Source organism: Parasteatoda tepidariorum, chromosome 2, assembly GCF_043381705.1.
Source record: "Parasteatoda tepidariorum isolate YZ-2023 chromosome 2, CAS_Ptep_4.0, whole genome shotgun sequence".
NCBI classification, from domain to species: Eukaryota; Metazoa; Arthropoda; class Arachnida; order Araneae; family Theridiidae; genus Parasteatoda; species Parasteatoda tepidariorum.
Genome location: NC_092205.1, coordinates 34,550,165 through 34,569,474, shown reverse-complemented (window position 1 = coordinate 34,569,474; position 19,310 = coordinate 34,550,165). Strand labels below are relative to the sequence as shown.

The 19,310-nt window shown below is 30.2% G+C and overlaps 1 protein-coding gene across 1 annotated transcript in view; it reads right to left on the bottom strand.

Annotated features, from left to right (window-relative positions):
• LOC107443647 (plexin-B) overlaps positions 1–19,310 on the bottom strand; it is a 78,676-nt gene that overhangs the window by 35,217 nt on the left and 24,149 nt on the right. The window contains exon 2 of the mRNA XM_043049925.2: positions 12,248–13,598. Coding sequence (XP_042905859.1) covers positions 12,248–13,498 — 1,251 coding nt within the window. The 5' untranslated portion in view covers positions 13,499–13,598. The remainder of the gene's footprint in view (positions 1–12,247; positions 13,599–19,310) is intronic.

Sequence of the window (19,310 nt, the reverse complement as noted above, 5' to 3'; positions counted from 1 at the left end):
TTTTTATTATGTCGCAATTAAAAGGGAATTATTAGACTTATTTATTTTTTTCTTCACTTTTCTAGAAAATATAGTAATTGGAAAACCGAGATGTTTAGCTTTAAAATTTAAAAAAATTAAGAAATTTTTTTATTATTTATGCTTTGCTTCTGAATATAATCTTTGTTTTAATGGGCATTTTTAAAAGCGATAAAATATATTTCTTTTAACGTTTTATGGATACTTTTCCAGCTAATATTATTTTTAGCATTAAAGTTTTGTTTTAAGAATTAAAAAGTGGTTTTTTTAATCAAAAAAACACATTAAAAATTGTATTAAAAAACTAGATTATTTATAATTTATGAACTATTGGCATCGCGAAATATAATTAACGTATGTTGATGAGAATTATAAATAGTTCCATGCATATAAACAGTATTATTAATATTAAATCTACTTCTGAAGATTTAATATTAATATTATAGCATCTTCTTCCATCAATTATATATGTATAAAGCAATTTTGATTTAAAAGCAATTGCGAGGCCTTTTCTCTCTCCATGGATAATAGATTAAATTTTTGTGTCCCTGGTTTCTTTAAGTTTCTTTGTTCTTATCACATTTTTGATGATAGAGTATTATTTAATAGTACAATAAATATTTCAGAGAGGGTGGAAAATTAAGTCGTCGCTCTATTAATTGAGGAAGTAAAGCTTGGTAAAACTTCGACGGATTTTTTTGAAAAATAAATATGTTTAAAGTAATAAAATTATGCAGTTAGTAATTCTGAATAGGTAATTTAATATTGCACACTTAACTAGTTTCATAATTTTCAACATACATTTTTACAATCGTTTAAACCAGGGGTATGTTTTGGGTCCGTTAACGGACCCTTCACAAAATGATTTTTCTTTTAATCGGACCCTTCACAAATTTGTTTATCTTCATTATTGTTTTGTTAACTGAATAAACCCTTCCGAGGGCAGAAAACAAGAAAGATGGATGTAAACGAATTAAATTTTGTCTACGGCAAACGCTTCTTCCTATATTCGTCCGAAATGAATATTCTGCGTTCAGCAGTATAGGCTAAACACCAAATATTTGTATGTTGCATCTCTAACTTAGAAGCAGCAATTGCTGTTCATTTTTGAAAATTTAATTTTTTTTTATATAATTTTACAGTGCGGAGCATAATCATGTATCTATTTACAATTTAAAAACTCCTTGAAAAAGTTTTTTGCAATAACCGGACCCTATTTGCACAAATTCATAAAAGCAGAACCCTGGTTGAAAGAATTTCTTCACAATTTCAAGAAAAACGGTCCTTTCACAAAATGTCTGGACAGACCCTTGGAAACGGATAAAAACTGATTTGGTTGATCCAAAAAAATTCTATATATCGTAAATTATGCAAATACAAAGATATTCATGCTAAAAACAACAGGCTAAATACAGTATTCTAAACTACCTTTTCAAAAAGAAAAGAAAAAAAATGGCTGAGTGCAAACAAAATTGCATTTGGTATAATTTTAACCCCCTCCCCAATTAAATTCTAGAATAAAGCCCGCTGTATTGTTGTGCAATTAAGAGAGAGGGGAAAAAACCAAGAACAAATTCTAATTACGTTACAATAACATCGCACTTTATATTTTCCAAAAGACACTAAGGAATACCGAGTACAGTAAATATCCATTATCAATTCACTTAGAAAATGAAATGAATATGGGCTAAAGGTGTATTTACATCTTACAACATCCCTTTGACGATTGAGTTCGGTAGTTAGAGAAAAAGCTTCTTAAAATCATCCTAATAACTTCGCAGTAACATAAATAAGTATAATTTTATTCTATTATTCATAAAATATTATAAGAGATGATAGGCGAAAGTATGCAAATATTTTCTAGTAATGAATGGTTTCTTAACACATGATCTTTTCCGGATTTCAAGGACATGTCGTCTTCTTTGAAAAGAAAGATCGAAAAGTATCATGAAATATGTATGCGGACGACAAAAATGGTGACTTTCTAAGATTTCCGTTCTTTTCGATGCAACTCTTTGAATTATTAATAAACCCCTTTTTCATTGGCAGGAATGTCTGCTTGTCTAACAAAGCAGACGTCATTCGAAAAAGATTTCCCATGATCAAAAAGATATTTATGAATAGAGGGAGGTTAAATAATCCACATATTTAGGAGTGCAGAGGTTCGGATGGATAGCGGAATTGTGTTAAGATAAATTCCGACAGAAATGAGTTGAATTAATGTGGGGAGAAATTATATCAATTATGTTTTGCTATAGAATTTATGAGAAGTGTTAAAAGATAATAGGATTTTGTATTTAAAAAAAAAATTGTTATCAAATCTTAAAAAACTTAAGATTACCTATAGTTTGTCTATGGAAAGAATACCCTTTTCCATTAAGTCTAAGGCTGTCTGCTGTTATGATAACAAGAAATGACACATCTCTCCCCTGATTCTGTTTTACTCGGTTACTTAAACTTGACTTAACATTGACCCAAAACTTGACTTAAACGAAAAATTGACTTAAATAGTTAAAAGTGGCAGTGCAGCAGAAGAAGACAACTACATCCAAAGCTGAACAAAGGTCTTATGGGTCCCGAGACAAAATTTATTGCGGGCCACTTCTTCAAAGCACAAAAGTGTTATTTTCAAATTTTGTAGAATTTTTGAAGAACTTTTATATATAAAATAGTTAAATCGTTATGTAAAGAAATACTCTGTTAAATTTCTTTTTAAAAAACTACTAATATTAAAACAATTGTGGGAAAAAAATAAATATCAAAAGTTATTTTCGAAAAAAAAGTAGATGTTATAACCCTTCACAAAATTTTATCGTAAAACAAACTCTTCACAAGACATTTTATCGCAAAATAAAACGGGCCCTTGACTTCAAAAACAGGACCTCGGCTGAAAAAGGGGCAAATGACCCCTACAAATATAATTATTCAAGGAATCGGAGGAAAGAATCTCATTAATCCAGTCAGAAAGAAAATATGTTTCAAAACGTGAGATAAGATTAACACTAATTCCCGCCAAATAATATTGGCATTGCGAAAATAATGATAGCTCCAATTAAATTACTGAACAGAGCTTTTTAAATTTATCATTTCGCATATATCTATCTTATATTGCGATTCAATAAGTGAATATTTCTAACGTTATTTCGTGGAAAAAGTTCACGTTAGATTTAAAATGAGGAAACATTACGTTGATTATGTTTACATTAGATTTCGTCCACTGATGGTAATAGGCTACTCCCATCAAATTACGTGAAAAAAGGGTTAAAAAACTTTTCAGCAGTTTACCCGAACAATTAGTTATAATAAGTCACAGTAAGCTGAACATATAACCTATAACATATAACTGAATGTACGTATAACCCATACTTAGAAAAAATATTTTTATCAGACATTCCGAGTTAAGTAGCATCATCAGAATATAATTGTGTAAATAATAGAGAGCACTATGTGTTTGATAAATATCATTTAAAGTATTTATTAATGTTATAAAAACAATTTAAATAGCTTTAGAAGATTTATTTCATTTTTTAGAAGAAAATAAATAGTATTATGTACTTTTTTAGAAAGTTAAATATCTATTTCAGAACTTATGTTTAAGTCACTGAGTTCAATAACTTAGGACGTATTAGTTTGCAGTGATAGTAATGTCGAAGCATCGAACAGTCTTGGTCTATGTACTAGCACAGTACGTTAATAAGATCAGACTACCAATCCGAATGCTAAAGCTTTTCCAGGGGTTGGTGAGGGAAATCAAGCAGGAGGTGTAGAAACCTAGTAATAATATAAAACCGATTCGCGTGATTGTTAAACTCAAGATACCATACATAATTTTAATCAATTACAATTAAATTTTTTTTTGTTAACTTTAATGCAGTTTAAACTTCCTGTAGTTCACTAACAGAACATAATTTACATTTATTCAGTAAATATTTCACGTATATTATTCAAAATGCAATAACAACAATAAGAAAAAACTTGTTGGTCGAGTGTAGTTTAATCCCACAAGCGCAATACCACGACAAACACAATTAGGTAACAAAAAAAAGCTACATTGTAAACGAAGTCAGGTGTTAGGAACCTATAAGCTGAATAAAATATTTAAACAATTTAATATGTAATATCGAAGCATTTTTATTTTAAGTATTATAACCAAGTATCATATAGTCAATCACGTTTTTTAAAAAAATCAGATTAAAATATAACGCGCATAATATTGAAATATAGCTGATAGCTAAAGTGCATATATTTATCATTTAAAGAAGAAAAAAAAATTACGTTTATAAATTTTAAATAATGCGGCTAAGAAATACTGACAAATATAGGGTGATATTTATACAATAACGTTACTTATGTTCATCTCGATTGTAACCATAACCGTATATTAGATTCTACCTAAAAGGAACATCATCAAGAATTCAAAACCAGAATGACGCATAAGTTTCAAACTTGGCAGGAAATTATCCGACAATGACGCAAGATTGCTACTGATTAATATAACAACACTAAAAAAAAAGCAATGCGACAGTAGACGCCTTTCTCACTATTAAAAGAAAATTATCGAATAATTTACACTCGATAGTTTTTTTTCTTTGTAAATCTCATGCGACCGAGTTTATAAATAATGACAGAAAATGTGATTTTTGATTAAAATTTGTAGCTGGGAAGAAAGTAAACGCATAAATGCAATAACATAACTTTCTAAAAAGATTTGAAATTTTTTTTCATAAAAAATTTAATTTTTTAAAATTTTAATTTTATTTTAAAAAATTGCTTACGATTCATTTTTAAAAAAAAAAATCTTTTCAAAACAGTGTCTGGTATACCATTACATTTTAAACTATTTCATTTATCATGCTGCTATCCTGTATCCCTGATTGTTGTAATTTACCTACGCGTAGGTATCATACTCTTTGCCCCTTTGTAATTTTTTACATTTTATTTTTGCTTACAATTCTGTATAAAGAAAGTCCAATTCATCGGGTCAAAAAAATTCTACGAGAAATTTTTTTTTCTTTTAAATTAGTAAATGGCATAAGTTTTAAAAGAGAATGCCTTTTTATTTTACACATAATTTCGCAGTGTTAATAAATACCCATTTAGTAATTATTTACTATTTTTTTAGCTGGTAAGAAGAACCAGTTTTCAACTAGGATAAATTAAATAGAATAAAAAAAAATTAGAGAAAAGAGGCCTCTTTGGATAATACAGACTTAAATTATCTACAGCAATATTAATTAATGTTACGTTTTAGATCAATTAGATATTTATAAAGGCAATTATTTATCAGACAGGACTTAATCAATATTAACTCGAGAACTTTTTTTACATCAAACCTTTATAAGTGCCAAATATCTATGAAATATTATAACATTCAGTAAAATCCATTTAAACTACAATTGAAACACAAAAAAGAAAAAATAATAATTATTGCGACGTTAATTATAAAATATACTCAGAAAACACTTTTCTTGTGCTTTATTTGCAGAACTATTATACAAATAAATTTTTAATAAAAAAAAATATTTTTTAGTATTAACTTAAATACTTACACTAAATGATAAAACTTTTTTATGTGAAAAAAATTTTTAGCGATTAAAAAAAAGTTTGAAACAATGAATTTAATAATAAAATATACAATGCTTCATAGAATAAAAATACTTGATACATATGTAAATAAAATAAAAAGCATGTTTTAAATGAAGGCTGAGTAAAATTTTAGTCCCCACAACAAATACGGTCTTGACCCGATTTTGAAAATTGTTGCAAATATAAAAACCGGCACGCTAGTACTTGAAAATTAAAATATTTTTGTACATTAACTTTACAGGAAAAATAAAGTTAAATTAAAGAAATTAGTTTTATGAAATAAAATATACAATGTAATGTATACTCGCACATAAAAATATTAGATTATGCGAAACCAAAAAATTTAAAATATGGTACAATCGCCCTTCTAAGTCCGCCGGCCAAATCGTAAATCCTGAGTGTATCATATACTAATCATTTGCTCAAGTTTCTATTTATTTAAAAAAAAATTAAATTTCTTATTGTATGTGTAACAATGACTAAAAAAAAAGAAACACAAGGCTAAAAAAACATCGTTAAACAAGGCTTCGTAAGACTGAAATATCATTTAATTGGTAGTAAAATATTGTTGAAAGCGCAATAGGGCTTTAAAATATCGTAAAAAGCCATTAAAGCTCTAAAATTTTGAAAAGAGGTCGGCAAAAAAATTATTAACGACGAAATGTACTTCAACCAAATTGTGCTATACACATAAAAAAAGTGGAAGAGTTGGTATTTTTAGGTAAGTAATAATTAAACTCAAAATTGTGCTAGGAATATTTTAATAGGGATATAAAGAGATCGCCATTAAAAACAAGAGTCAGAATTTCAATAAATAAGTTAAAAAATAAGTTTCGAAAATTTCTTTATTTCCATCTTTTTTCACATAAAAAATAAACAATATAATTTTCATGACATTTTCAATAATTATTTTACAATTTTTAGTCTACATGTTTAGCGCAGTTATTAAAAAATTTTTATTTTATTATTATTTCTTCTTTTCAATTTTGCGTCTGTTAGTTTTTTTTAAGATTGTAATGCCATCCAGTACACGGAAAACCAGTTTTTAAACATTCTTTACTAGTCGAAAAATGGTAGAAATTTAGATTGACAATTAATAACCTCTTAAAAGAATATTAATGCTGCTAACGTTTTGGAAACGATTGAAACTCTCATGCACGGTGCTCTGGAAAAGGTTCAAGCACTCTAGCAAGTCGAAAATAGTCAAAATATTGATTCCAAGAAGTCAAAGAGAAAAAGTCAAAATTTTAATTCCAAGATTAAACCTCTCTCTCACAAACATGAGAGATGATATTTTATATCTAAGTTAAATAAATCAAAACAGAGCTAAAAACAGCGAATTTTCAGCTACTAATTTTAATAATCAACATGATGTAAAATGAAACCACGCATTTAATTAACATAAAATCATTTTATAAGTACAGCGTAGCATGGTTCGAGAACAAAGAAAAAGTTAAACATCTGCCCTCCTTGGCCCATAAAAATTAAGTAAATATACAAGCAGGTGTTTAATTACAGTTGTGTTTCGCTAATTAAATATAATACAGCAAGCTAACGTATTTGGGAGCAAAACTACCTAATATTTAGAAATCATACGAAAGAAGGACACGAACATTAATTTGAAGATAGTTTTATTTTTAATTTTCGATTAATCCTCGATATTCGTGAAAAACTATTTAAAAAATGCAGGAAATTTAGTAAAGCAAGTTGTGATAAACATTAAAAAAGCTTATCACACACGAAAAGTAATAAAACCTACGTATTCATGGCCACTTTTTATGATTATAAAAAAGAAAACATATAGTAAAATAAAAATAAAAAAGCTTTTTTTTTTTACAAGTTTCATGTCAAAGTACAATTAATGTAGTAATAAAATTAAGCCATAAAACTAACAGCAGTGAAGTTAGTGACACAAGGATTTCTTTTTTACGTTTTGAAGTCACGATAGTTAATGAATTAATGATTATTTTTAAGTAGTTTGATATTAGGTTCAATTAAAATAAAAGGAGCAGTTAATTGATTGAGATAAATTTATATTAACATATGTCATGACCAAATTCTTTTTTTTTCTAAAGTCGTATTTTTTTGAGAAATTCCTTACATATTTAGTGCTTTTAACGTACTTGAAAAAAATATGATTTGATAGATTAAGATTTTCAAGTTCATGAAAAGTAAAGATTATGCAGTATTTATTATTATCTGGATAATAATATTCACTAGAATTGGAACAAAAATTAAAATAATTCTTAACAAAAAATAAAATAATAAATAAATAAAATGATAAATAAATAAAAAATAAATAAATAAAATGATAAATAAATAAAAATAATAAATAAAATAATGATAAATAAATAAAAATAATAAATAAAATAATGATAAATAAATAATAATAAATAAATAAAATGATAAATAAAAATAATAAGTAAAATAAAAAATTTTAATCGATAGAGGGTACGGGCAACGGATACTTTGGGGCTCAGCTCAAATCCGAAGCTCAGATTCAGGATAAAATTTTGATAAACTCTTTTTAGAACTTTTAAAGCAAACTTTTGTCTTTGTTATTAAGTATACAAAATGTTCACTTTATAAGGTATAAAAATTTCAGCGTTCGGCTTTCTTTCGTTCGGTGCTTTTATTTTGTGAGGTTAGCACTAATTGGGAAAGTACTTTTATTTACTTTAATATTTAAAATTTTCGTTTTCAATTTTAATTTTAGTCATCTTGGAGTTTCAGTTAGTTAAGTTTTTCTCTTCGCTTTTTCTTTCACACGTTGGTGATAGAAAAGTTTTAAATTTACTAATTTCCTTGCCCAAAGCCTTAAGATCACAAAATTTGACCTTTATCGAACTCGGATTCGGATTAAAATTTTACTGGTTCAGGCGGGTTTGGAATTCCAAAAGCGAATTCGAGCTCATTTCTAATAGGACGGATAGAGCTGCTTGAGACAGCAAATGCTGACAAACCGGCCGTTGGATAAAAGAAGTTAAATGTAAATATTCTCAGCATCAAATAAAAATTGAGACAATTTGATTCAATTTAACAAAAAGATATTTGAAACGAAACAAAGATTTTAATTCATTTTAAAGTCTATGTAATGGCACTGCTCAGTAAAATTATGATGAGTACATTTTATTTTTAAAATATTTACTTCATTTTGGAATTATGCAAATAACAAACTCATTATTTTATGGTATGAAAAATAAATAAAAGTGATAAGTTGCGTCGCTAAAATTTAGGTTTTTTTTTCTTTGAGTGGATAACAACCTTAACTGAACTCAACGTATAAAAAAATTAAGAAATAGAAATATTAATTTAGTGGTTGCATTGCTGACTAACCTGGTTAATGGGCATATCAACCCAAATCTTGTGATACGAAAAAATGTAAAAAATAATTTGCTACTAATTTTAATTGGGAATATTTTATCGCATGGTCAGAAAATGGGATTACAAGTGGTAATAACACGAATAAGTAAATAGGAAGAAAGATAATTATAGATCTTAGAAGATTTTTATCGAAATGTTATCAAATTATTATCTTAGCCGTAGATAATTATTTCATTGTGTCAATTATTGTTTATTTTATAATTTACACCACTGAACTTCTGCATTTTTGCATTAAATAAAAGAACTTTTTAAAAAAAAAAATTTTGCAAAAATAACGTTTATTTATAAATGTAAAAAAGAAAATGACTGATAATTGAAGGAAAAGAAATAACTGACATTCATAAAAATAATCATAGATCAACAAATTTGAAAAATTATAAATATCAGTTAGCCGATGAAGTTAAATAGATATAGAATACTCATTAAACTCGTTACAATTCCATATCAACAACGAAACTAAAAAAAAGTGCCAATTGATTTTCTTAAGTTATAAGTCAATAAATTGAAAAAAATAACGGAAATTTGTGGAAAAAATTTTTAGCGTTCGAAATTTCATAACGCATTTCACTATCTATAAAATTAACATTTAGTGTTCAGCGAAAACCCAGTAATTCTCACAAGAAATATAAAATATGAAACAACACGCTTTCAAACACAATGTCAGCGTTCGTATACCTCTCTAACTTGTTGCACAAGAAAGCAATAACAATCCATATAAGCAACGAGAACAAGATGAAATGGCAAATAATGATGCAACGGAGCTCAAGATATAACCCAATGAGATTAGTTTATTTATTTATTTCCTATTTATTATATTTATTTTGTAGGGTTTTTTTTTCCTCAGCACCAACAAAACAAAGTTATTTGTTGGTATGGAATAGGAGAGATTCCAGACTTATTATCAAGACTTCTAGCGCAGAACAAAAGACATCGAAACAGGGAATCCCAGAAAACAATGGAATGATTTAATAAATGGCGAACTCAGCCGTTTCGAATAAATATAAATGCCTGTTGACAAAGATACGGTTGTTCTTTGATACAATTTCGTCTTTTGTCACGGTGCGTTCGGAAAAATAAGGAAACGAAAAAATATGGAACCTCCGTTTTGAATAACAGAATTAATGAATAGACTAGATGGAAGTCGCCATTCCATTCATGGAAGAAAAAATGTTTTCGATGTCTTTGACATCCTTGAACTTAGGTCACCCAAACGGTGAATGACTAACATAAGACGAAACACATTTTAAGCTTTTTAACACATTGATGACAGACCCCTTCTCCGATCTCCATACTACTGCAGCAATGCTTAAAGAACTACCACATTTTTTTATTTTTTATAAGCTAAGTTAATTGAATATGGGAAATTCATTTCAGCTATGATTTGACACAAGCAAATCATTAAAAAAAACTTATTTCATTTAGCAGGGGTCTGTCCAGATATTTTGTAAAACATCCTGTTTTTGTAAAATTGTGAAAAAATTATTCATAAATTGTGAATATAAAATAAGCGTTAAGTCACATTCTTTCAACCAGGGTCCTGCTTTTGTGAATTTGTGCAAAAAATTATAAGATTACGTTGTTGAACTTAAGACAGTAGTTACAATGCGCAAGTATGGGTTGCTTCGCAAGCGTCCAATTTTTGAGGGGGGGAACTGAAATACACAGTTATACCAGCAGTATACAATTATACAGCATTTATAATAATAAAAAAAAAACAATTATTATAAAATATACTGTTATAAATACTCATTTATGCTAGTAGTCTAAATTTCACTCATATCGAAAGAAAAAAATTAAATCTGCTCAATATCTGTAAAAAGAATAATATTTTTTCTATTTTTACCTTTAATGAATTTAAATCGATAATGATTTTATTTAATGACAGCCGATCGAATTCTAAGTTTACTACTACCACTGTACAACTCCGTGGCTTTGTAATTTTGAACTCAATCCAGAAGACAAGGGAAATCTTGGATCCAGCAATGAGAGAAATTTGCCTTACGTGGAGAGGAAAATCGCGAAAATCTCCCACTGTTAGTATGGCAAAGGAACTGTGACCTATGATTCGTCTGTTACTGAGGATATTTTACGTCAGCACAGTTGTCGGTGCGAGCTGGGTGCAGAATTCGTTTCGACTAACCATCGCTTGGATTCGAACCTGAGTCACGTCATTGACAGGAGAACGCTATATACCTTGAGCCTCCGTGGTTTTAATTCATAACAAGTGATGAACATTTCTGAATATTTTTTGAGAGATATTTTCTCAAATATTATGGGGAATTTAAAGAGATTTCTAGTTATTGAGAAGAAAATCTCCCCCTACATCTGCCTAAAATGTCCGATTCTAGAAATAAAATTGCACTAATATCCTTTGTCAAGCAAACAACAGATTTTTTTTTATTTTTTAACTATAGGTATACACAATATTTTCTGATTAAATTACAAAATATAAAATACGATACTAATATACAATTTTAAGCAATATAAAGATACTACATTTTTTTTTTTTTAATGTCATAAGTTAATTTAGTCAGAAGATCCCTATCTATGTTTTATTCATAGTGGAGGTAAATTCAAAGGGTTTTTTCACAGGGGGAAGGGTTTTCCTCATTTTTTCTAGGATTTTTTTTTTAAATTCTTTTATTTGGTGAAATAAAAAAAAATTGTCATTGACCTTCGTTATCGATACAACACTCACGTTGTCGTCCATTAATTATATGTAATTTTGTAAAGGTTCTGCTTTTACGATATAGAATATTGTAAATGAACCGCTTTTCTGATATGAATTTTTATGAAGAGGCGCAAATTGCCATTATGAACCAAATGATCGGTGAACTAAATGATAACGCCAATACAGGCAAAGCTACACTACCACAGTTTAGATTAGAATAGCGATCATCTGATTTCTGATCTGCACACCAAACCCCTAATTGTCTAATTATGTGTGGATTTTTTACAGCTATGAACGCAACAAGTGGATTCTGAATAACTACAACACGATAAGACAATCATACTTCACCACTGGGAACCAAATACAAGATTATAAAAAACAACCGTATGTGTTTCGAGATGAAGAGTTTCGAGGTCTTAAAAAAATCCTGACACAAGCTTTATCTTCGTTCAATCTTCAAGTATATATAGTTAAAATTAGGTTTAAAAAAATTTGTAATAAGTTTTGAACATAAAATTTTTCCATATAAAAAAGTAGTTTACTAATTAATAATCTAGATTGAAAGTAAAAAAGTAAAGCTTAACTTACCCCTGGTTCAGGGCACTGGTTAATACTGCCAGCAATATAATCCATATCTCTGGTTAGCACACTTCCATTATAACACATGTGAATATTTTCAGTAAATCTCTGCTCTATTTCTGATAAGGAATAAACACACACAGCAGAGTGGGCACCGGGTCGAGTCGTGTGGTCTTTACTCGCAGCAAACACTCCAACCAACACGTCTGATCCCGGGTCCACTCTCAAATCTGCGGCCAAATCACCCACCGCTTTGATAACACTAGCATCCTGCAGAAGATTAAAATCCGTACCATCTTCACCAACACACTGCAACGTCACTTCCGTGTAAGTGTCGTAACCTACATCGGACACACAAACGCGAGACAGTCTAGTTATGTAGCCCCATTCCTCCAGGGCTCTTAGATGGGACTTGCGCTGCACGGTAGCGTAGTACACGTAGTCACCGGAATCAAAACCGAAAACGTAGTTCACAAGGTAATAATCGCGAAGGTGAAAACTTACATCAACGCGCGCGATGGACGAAAAGGAGCGCTCGATGATGGTGAACAGTTTGCTGCTCTCCAAACTTCGACTGCAAATGGCTGGTACGACGTCCCTGTAAGGCCCCAGGCGGCTATTCGTGGTAGCCACATATAAGACCCTGGTTTGTAATAAACCCGAGTATCGCGCAGGTCCGATGAAGGCATAAGTAGAAGAGTTTTCGTCATTGGCCGCCACTGGCATAGGCACCAGCTTCTCGTGGTTGCCAATGTCTTGCAAAGAGTGTCTCTGACATGCACCTTGGTGAACACTACCACAAGATATCAACATATTCGCATCACGATCTATGACTAGCACTTTATTCACATTGTTAATAGTGGACAGCTGCTGATCAGCACATCCTGTAGGAAAACAGAATATACTGTCTTCTACAGGCCCAGTCCTAACATTGGCTTCTACATCTAGGCTGGAATTGAATTGGTAGAGCCAATTGGTGGCACCAACGTAAACACGTCCAGTCTGATAGTCCACTACGACGTGGGTAAAGTTGATGGAATCGTTATATGTTCGATAGGATGCCACCACAGATCCTTCATGCTGAGCATGGCATATACTAGTGGCCCATGCTGCCAGCAGCACGGTGTGAAAGACGTTGACTAAGACAGACTGATTTCCAGTCTTGGCCATCGTTCTCTTCCTTCGTCGAAGTTGTTTGATCGGAGGACAAGATGATTGCTCATCGTCCTCTTCAAGTGGTGAATAAATAACAATAGACATTTTCTCCTAGACCCCTTTAGGATCTCAGCTTTCTCCAGCATTCAGATACGAGAATCATGTCTCGAAGAATATGAGTTAGTCCACATTTTTTGGTTCACATCTGTAAAAGGAAAACAAAAACTATTTTAATTTAACAGTTGAACAAAAATAATAATGAAAATTAATCAGAAATGTCATAAAGAAATATATTTTATGTTCAGAAGGATTAAAATATTTAGACTGAATTAACTAAATAACTTTCGGTGCCATACACACGATTCATATTTTCAATGATATTGGACTGAATAAAATCAAGATATTTTCCTTCAGTCCCCATGCCTATGTGATTATTCTATCCACAAAAAAACTTTTTTTTCTCCTGGAATGAAGAATTTCTTTGTGTGTTATATATAATCATCCCGCTTAGACACTCACTTAATATTCGTCTGAAAATTAACTCGCTATCACTATTTTACATTGGAATAAGATCATGCATCAAAACGTTGCCTACATTTAAAACACCAACACAACATCGAAAATGATTCAAAAATCATTAAGGCATTAAATATACACTAAGATTGTGCTCTTCTAAGACGATATTCAACTTTTACAAATGGCTGCCAAAACAATTTTTGCATTTTTAATTAAAACGAATGTAAACACAAAAATTAATTGTAAAGCGCCCAGTTAAAAGCTCCATTATGCAGATAATGAGTGCAGTGACGGATGGAATGAAATGTGTGTAGATGATTGGGGAAGAGGAACCAACCAAAATATCTGGAATGTTTCCTGGATCAATTAATCACTTAGGATGTAATTAAACACACGCCAGGGTTTTGTCGCCTCAATGATTCCAACGCCCAGCTTTTGTCAAAACATCAACATTCCATTTGGCGCAGTTCACGCGAATTGGAGAAACAAACGCGACTAATTTTTCTCTTGCTCAGTGTAAATCTAAATTGAAGTTTTCTTCGTAATATCACAAACTACCAAATTAAGGGTGAAAAGATCACAATGACTAGCTTGGTTTATATTTTTAGAATTTTTATTAAAAATGAGGGAAATGAAATATACACATTGGAGGTCGATTATATTAGAAACATATTTACGTTTCCAACCATCAATCTCAGGTTTTTATATTTTTTTACATTCACCTTCCTCAATAATAATTCTCCTAGATTTTGAAAGCGTTTTATTTTAATTATTATTTTGATTTTTGAGCTAAAGTAATTTTTTTATGACCTAGTAGTGTGTATAAAGCTTTTTTTTTTTTACTTATAACAAGAATTCTAAAAATATGTATTAAAAACAGACTTTACGTCATACAACATTACTTATATATACTATTATACATTATACTCGTAAGCAATATAATTTAACCAAGAGTGTTCGTAATACTAAAAATTCACTTCATTCCATATAATAGAGCAGGGTGCGTAACCAAATTATTCAACAAAAAATAAGCACCTTTTAAGCACTTTAAAAAATATCATAATTAGGCAGAGTTGGAAAGTTTTTGACTATTGACGGTTTTATCTTGTTTTAATCGTCATGTCAAAAAAAAAGAAGAAAAAGATAAACTTTTGGCATTGTTTTTGACAATTGTCTTCATACGCTACGGACTGACAATACGCCGAAATAGATTGGGGTTGAATTAATTGTGAAAACGTTGAATAGGACAATGTGAACTGTGTCTTTTTGCATAATTCATAGCGAAAATCAACATGGTAAAGGAAAAATCTCATTTTAAAAAAGGGAAAATAAAGCACCTTTTAAAAACACCCAATGAAAAAAGCACCTTTAAGCACTTTTAAAAAACGCTACGCACCCTGTAGAGATGAAAACTATAACAACAGTTTAATGCATTAATTCAATTTGAAACATGCCGATGACGATTACACCTCAAGCTGAATTTTGAAATAATATTTCAACCGAAACCCGTAAAAGAAACACATTGTTGTCGATATTTAACCTCATTCATAAATATTGAAATAACATGAGCTAAATAAATGACCCAAAGGAAATAATCTGCGGAATGCCTATCTTTTAGATACATTTTGAACGCAATTCAAACTTATGTTGTAGTTTCATTTTAAAAGGGTTCAAGCAAAACAAATCACCTTTTTATAAATAACAGGCTGACGGCGCGAAGAATCGGTTTTTGTGCCTACATAGGACAATAAGTCAGTCAAAGGACTAGACAATGCTCTTTACTATCTTCCCGTGGATAACGATATCAAAGCAATGGGGGGAGGAAGTATTATATATAACACGACCATCCAAAAAGCCAACCTTTGACAGATGGGCACCCAGTTCACGGTCATAGTCATAATAATAATAATAATAAATAAAGGGAGGGTAGTACAACCACTAAATGAAGAGGGAAAAGAAAAACAGCGAAAAGAAAGCATACAGCTGTTGGAAGTGATGACCCTATGCAGGCTGGATCTCCCATAGACGATTTAAGTTGAACACAAATAGTAGAGCGAAACGAAACCACGATTCAGTATAATAATCGCTTTGTAGTGCCGAAGCTTTTTTGTTTTTTGTTTTCATCAAAAACAGAATGAAAAAGCTCACGGTTTCCTTTTCTTTCCCTTCTAATATATATTCAAGAGATTTTCCAAAGAGAACTTACATAATGAAATGCCCACTATTTATTCCATTCTTAAGATTGGAATGAATTGCTGTTGCAGCTGGGTTAAAAAAAAGTGGATGAACTGGCGGTATCTACCACCACACAAATGCTCTAGAAATTCCACTTTCTCTGTTTTGTCTACTTTTTTTTTTACTCCAAAAAGGCAGAATGATGTTACCAAACCAAACCCACTAGCAATTCCATTTGGGTGAGGAATGGAAAAAAAGAGGGCGCGAATTACAGAATCGGTGTCTCTCTAATGGCTACCCGGGAACAAAAGCAGGACAAGAGATTCTACAAAAGAACCAGTGATCATCATGACAGCTGTGGAAAATTGCTATTAAAATTGCCTTCTTGGAACAGGATGTTGTGGCCTGTACACTGAACAGAGGCGAGAGTGGAAAACATCTAAAAACACAAAAGGGATAATCATAACAGCTAATAGCTATCGTGGTATTTCTCATATGGGCTGGTTTTTATTAACTATGAGTGAAAATGGACTATGGGTTTAATTAATTCTTTTCCCCTGTAAGTTCTTACTTTTAACCAACCACAGATTCAAAGTTATTCTAAACAAGCAAAACATGTCAGGCTTGAAACAAATATAAAATGTAATATAACTGAATACGTACAGAGATTACGAGTTCGAACATTTTATTAAATTATTGTATACAATTTTTTTTCATTTAAACTCAAAGTTCCTCAGATTGCAGAGTTGTAACCAAAAAGTCAAACAGCAGCTAAGCTAGTAAGCTAAATTTTTAAAAAATTAACTTAGACCTAACCAGAGAAATTAAAAGAAATCTAGTCACTAGCACGAAAGACCAGAAACTAAAAGATATTACCAGTACGTATATATTTTTCTAGTCAGTTTTCACGTTCTTATTTTTCTTTTCACTAAAAAAAAGTTAATAAAGTGAGTTCAAATGATAAATTGTACTGCAGCGAATGAATATTATTCCGATTGGGGTGAAATATACTATTTTGGACAAAAACACGAAATCAAAAATAGAAAAAAGCATATCATCCCCCATTATATTGGTTGCTGGTCCGTGGACCACTGATAATTATTTCATGGTACTCGGGTTTAAATTTCACTGGTCTCGAACCAACGATAATTTGAGCCCTGGTGTATTATAACATAAAAAAGTGAAAAAATTAATAAGATTTGAGTTATATTATTCAGATACCTTCAAATTTTAACTGTTATGCTTTATGGTTCAACTTAGTGAAAATTAAGTTCAACAGTAATCAATACCTTTCAAAAGTACCATGAATTCTTGCCTAATGTATGGCAAAATTTAATAGATCCTGAAACATGTCGCACTAATTTAAACCTACAGCATTTTATTATAAAACTCATTTTCCCAAAAATAACTTTTTCGCAGATGCAGCCATTACAGAACATAAACATGTACATCCATTTAAATAATACATGCATATGGAATAGGATTAATTTTATCTACAGCTCTGACAATAACAATACAATTGGCGTATATCGGATTATCATATCATATAGGCCTATATTGGAATTGGACAATAATATAAATCGAACACAAAGGATTCTAGAACATCCCCCGTTCGTCGAAATATCAAATAAGGAGAATAAATTAATCAACGAAGCGTTCGAATCAAATTCCAATCGGTAAAATTTAAAATCAAATCGGGTGGAATGGATTTGTCTTGTCTGGTATATTCGCATGGCAGTGATTGGACACGGAAATGCAATATTGTTGAATAGTTAGGATAAATAGCAGTCAGTGACGTTGACGACATTGCTGATTACTTAATAGTTTCCAGAATGCTGCTGTCAGCAGAAATTAATTGAAAACTACTGACTTTCCCTAAAATATACGACGTTGGTATTGAAAACAAATGAATTAATTGCGAGGTTCAGTTTTACGATCCAAGTTTCCACTAGATGGAATTACCGTAATTTATATGGAGAATTTTAGATATGAACTTATAACATCACGATTTTTACCCACGCAAACTAATACAATTGCACTTAATTGACATATTTGTATAACTTACCATCTTATAAAGAAATTAAAAGTCATTTCTCAGTTATAGTGCTTAATATGAATTGTATGAATATAAAGCTCAGGGTGATTGATTATTTAAAAAGGATTAGTCTGAAATTGGTGATAAGAATTTGAATAATTTCGACAAAAAAGCTATCATTTGAAGTGAACTAAAGTACATGATATAGATGTCGACCGGTCTTTATGGTGGTCAGGGATTTGACCTCAAGTCAAAAAGGAAAATTGTTATGAATCTGGAAATATTCTGGATTCAGTATAATAAAAATATAATTATATTTGAAAAAAACTCAAAACTTATCTTCAAAAAACTATAAAATTAAATAAATAACACAAGATTTAAACTCAGTTAAAAGCTTTGTTATTGCTATGACGAACTCTGTAATTTCTAATTATTAAGTTTCTATGCAGTAATTTAGAGACTCATCGCTATCATTAAAAGAAAAAAAAATGATTCACAGTTCTAAGTCAGTGTTCTAAAATTAAATGCAAACACCAATCACGAAAAAATTAAATAACTAATTCATTCAAGTGATTCCACTTTCACGCTATAGCGAGCGTTAAATACACCAGAAATCATAAACAGAACGCAGAAGGAAAAAAAACTCCGGGACAGCGCTATTTTCCATTCGAAAAAAAAAAAAAAAGAATTGTGGCATTTTAATTTTGGGCTGTAAACTATATTAAACTAAACTATTTATATTTTAAAAAATAAATAAATAATTTTCCCTGTATTAACAGCAGAAGAATTTGTTTAAGATAAAATAGTTAAATTCATAAAAGAGTTGTTTTTCATTCAAGAAAAAGCAGGCAAAAGTAGTAGGGGGAAAAAAATCCTCCACTGTTCAAACTTTTATCAATTAAAATTAAAAACCAAAAGAAATTATATCTAATTTCGAGAACTAGTTTTCTTCCCTTTGGACAAATAAATATTCCAAGCATATTCTAAGAAAAAGAACAGCCTTTTGTGCGTAATTGTTATTTCAAAGCCAAATGGAACAAAAGAGAACACAGAATGCCAGACCAATCATTTTATCTTTACAAAAGCTACGGCCATTTTCAACGAATGAAGAGGACACAGATTGAGGAACATCTTAAATGAAATTTCATTCAGTTATTTTTCCTCAGACGCTTGAAAAGAATTTAATAGCAA